Source organism: Musca autumnalis, unplaced genomic scaffold, assembly GCF_047663935.1.
Source record: "Musca autumnalis isolate F117 unplaced genomic scaffold, ASM4766393v1 scaffold_2, whole genome shotgun sequence".
NCBI lineage: Eukaryota > Metazoa > Arthropoda > Insecta > Diptera > Muscidae > Musca > Musca autumnalis.
In genome coordinates, this window is record NW_027411755.1 from 19,830,100 (window position 1) to 19,833,427 (window position 3,328).

Genomic DNA, 3,328 nt, shown 5'->3' on the forward strand with positions numbered 1-3,328 from the left:
CGTCAGTATAGTATGCAAATGTTAGCACTACGCAGTGGAAGAATATTCAAACCTGTCAGAATGCCGACCTAAGTCTGCAACCGGATGCCTCCTCATGACACCAGTGGGGCATTTTCATGAGGAGGTGGAGACTTTACCGGTGAATTAGCACAACAAGATTTTATCACCATAAACATCCCTGCGACAATCTTGTGGACATCCTTCCCCACCTAAGGACATCAGGAAAGATCTTCATAATCTAACCATAAAGTAACGACTTCAACAGCATTCAAACTGATGCGGTTTCCTGATGTTCAGAAATTGATGAGATTTTACCAAACTACCTCAAATTATTTAGTGTTAACAGAAGGTTGATTTCCGGCATATGATAAGTCCATAATCCGACGACCTATCCCAAGAGATAGACCCTTTTTCTACATTAGAATTACATATATCCAAATTTTAGAATTTTATTTATTTATTCAATATTTTATTTATTTAATATTTTAGGAAAGCTTCAGCAGTAGTGGCTCCTAATTTTTTGCCAATAAACATCTCGATCTCTCAGGCAAATCACATACACCCGTTTCGCCATTAAAGTAAAGTTCACCACAACTTTTTACAATAGTTTTACCATTTTCACAAAAATAGAATTCATTACAACTTCTTATGGAAATTAAAACGGAACCATCGGGCTTGCCACGGCATATGTGACGTTCATAAAAATCGATGGAAGTTAGAGCTTTGGCAGAAGCTGCATTCACCCTTGGGGCATCAGATGTTGGCTCCACAACTGTCGATTGGGTTTTCAAAACGCATTTGGTGTTTTCAGGTAAATCGCAAATTCCCTTGGCATGGTTGTAATACTTTTCCCCGCAACTGTGTACGATAAGCGATTCCTGGCGGCATTCATAAAATTCGTTGCAGCTATTGGGGGATATTAAGATGTGACCATCCGCCTTGCCACGGCACACAAAACGTTGATACAAATCTGCGGGCGAGTCGGAGTTGTTGGGGTTCACTAGGATTTCTGTGCTAGCTTTCTTTTGGAGTTGGAAATTTTGTGACTTAAGAAGGCATTTGGTGTTCTCTGGTAAGTCGCAAATACCCTTTAGACCGTTGAAATAATTGTGACCACAGCTCTGTAGTGTGGCCTTACCATCTTGACACGTGTAATACTCGTTGCAGCTATGGGTGGATATCAAACGGACACCATTTGCCTTGTTACGGCAAATGAAGCGTTGATATAAATCGGAAATGCTGGAGGGTTTTGACACAACCTGTTTTTGGACCAGACACTGGGTGTTTTCGGGTAAATCACATTCTCCTTTTTGGATGTTGAAGTATTTTAAGCCACAACTGCGAATTGAGACCGCACCTCCTTGACAAACATAATATTCATGGCAATTAGTTAGGGAAATTAATTGATGACCATCGGGTTTGTCACGGCACACAAAACGCTCATAAAGCTTTGTGTTGCCGGTGGTGGGCTTAATGGAATCCTCTGCGTTAGCGGCTGGTGTCATTTGTTGACCCAACAAACATTTGCTGTTCTTTGGTAAATCACAAACACCTCGGCGGGCATTGAAATGCAAATAAGGACCACAGCTGAAGGTGACTGCCTCTCCGCCATGGCATTGATAGTATTCATTGCATTGGGCCACAGATACCAAAAGCTCTCCATTTGGTTTACCACGACACACAAAACGTTTATATAAATCAATGCCCAAGGAAGAGGTTTCTTCAACTTTTTTCAAAAGACCATCCTCCTCATTGGAATGTGGGTTATTACCTTGTTGTTCCGCTGCTGCCGTTACATCCGAAGAACTTCGTATAACATTTACAATACACTCGGTGTTGTCGGGTAGATCACATATGTTCCTCTCACTATTGTAATAACTTTCACCACAGGTTTGTAATACCGTCTTACCTCCCACACACATGTAGAACTCATGGCAATTTGTCAGGGAGGCCAATTGGAAACCATTTGGTTTGGCCAAACACACCATACTAAGGTAGGCTTCAATATTAGATCTTTCTTTGGCAAGATAACTTTCCAAATCATCGTACGCCACTCTTCCGGTCTTGGTTAAGTGATGCACCTGCTCCTCAACGGCCACCTCTTCTATCTGACATTTACTGTTCTCAGGTATATCACAAAGTTTCAACTCATCATTGAAATAATTGACGCCACAATTCCGCAACACAGCCTTACCCTTGAGACAAACATAGAATTCATGGCAACTGGAGCTGGAAGCCATAGCGAAGCCATCGGATTTATTTTTACACATAGTCTGCAAATCTCCAGCTTCCTTGTTAACCATACTTGCCGCCATTGCCTTAACTCTCCTCTGTGGGGCAGCGGTATCGCATTCTAGTTTCACCGGATTAAAGACCATACCCTCCTCACATTCATGTTCCTCCATCATGCGATTGTTTTGACATTTATAATAAACCCGAGGATTAATGGTGTCCATAACATAGCCACTGGCCACACCGCAGCAGGGTCCATAGCAACCAGCCGGCACGAAGGGAGAAGCCTTTACCGACTCCACACATCCTGGATTGCTGGTAACACAAACGCCTCCCTTGCCATCAAAGTAATAGGGGCAGGATCTCAATTTGGCCCTACCATTTTGACATTCATAATATTGATTACAGCTTCCGGGTACCAGGGTCCTATAACCATTCGCCTTCAAAACACAAACATAACGGCCATAGAGGATATTGGCCAAACTGGCCGTGTGGGCCAAAGACCAATATTCAGTTAAAATAAAAAATAGGAAAACTGAAAAAAGTTTTTTTAATTCAAGGCAACAGATATGGAGTGATTCTTTCTTCGTCTTACCTCCAAGAATTTTCATTGTTTACTCAATGAAAGCAGAAAGTGGTCCATACTATGTCTTTTATAACGGAATATTCTAGCGAAGCTTTTGCGAAATACATTTTAATTTGGCTAATTATTTCGATAAGACATTCATTCTCATTTCAATTTTTTATCAATTTGCAAATGTTTTTTTTTTAATTTTTTGATCGATTAAAATATTGAAAATCTTTTCATAACATTCCGCATGACATATTTAACCCTCATATCGCCCAATGTATGGGCCTATCGTAACAATTTTTGTAACTGCAGGAAACTTCAAATGTGAAATAATGGGTAGGTCCGTCAAACAATGTAGCTAAGACCCGCAAAATACCGAAAATCGGGAGATACCGTTATATGAGGTCTATCCAAAAACATGGACCTAAGTTGACGATTTTTAGTGAATAAGTTTCGTGACCACTGAGAAACTCAAATATCAAATTTCAGCTAGTTCGGTTAAAAATTGTAGATAAAATCATCAGG

General features: G+C 40.6%; 1 protein-coding gene across 1 annotated transcript; it reads right to left on the reverse strand.

Annotated features, from left to right (window-relative positions):
- Nucleotides 1–424: 424 nt before the first annotated feature.
- LOC141392172 (uncharacterized) lies at nt 425–2,984 on the reverse strand. The gene is made up of 2 exons (XM_073965125.1): nt 2,828–2,984; nt 425–2,767 (listed from the first exon to the last, which is right to left on the reverse strand). Exons 1-2 carry the CDS (start codon nt 2,841–2,843, stop codon nt 513–515), a joined length of 2,271 nt encoding a protein of 756 aa, XP_073821226.1. The 5' UTR covers nt 2,844–2,984; the 3' UTR covers nt 425–512.
- Nucleotides 2,985–3,328: the final 344 nt, after the last annotated feature.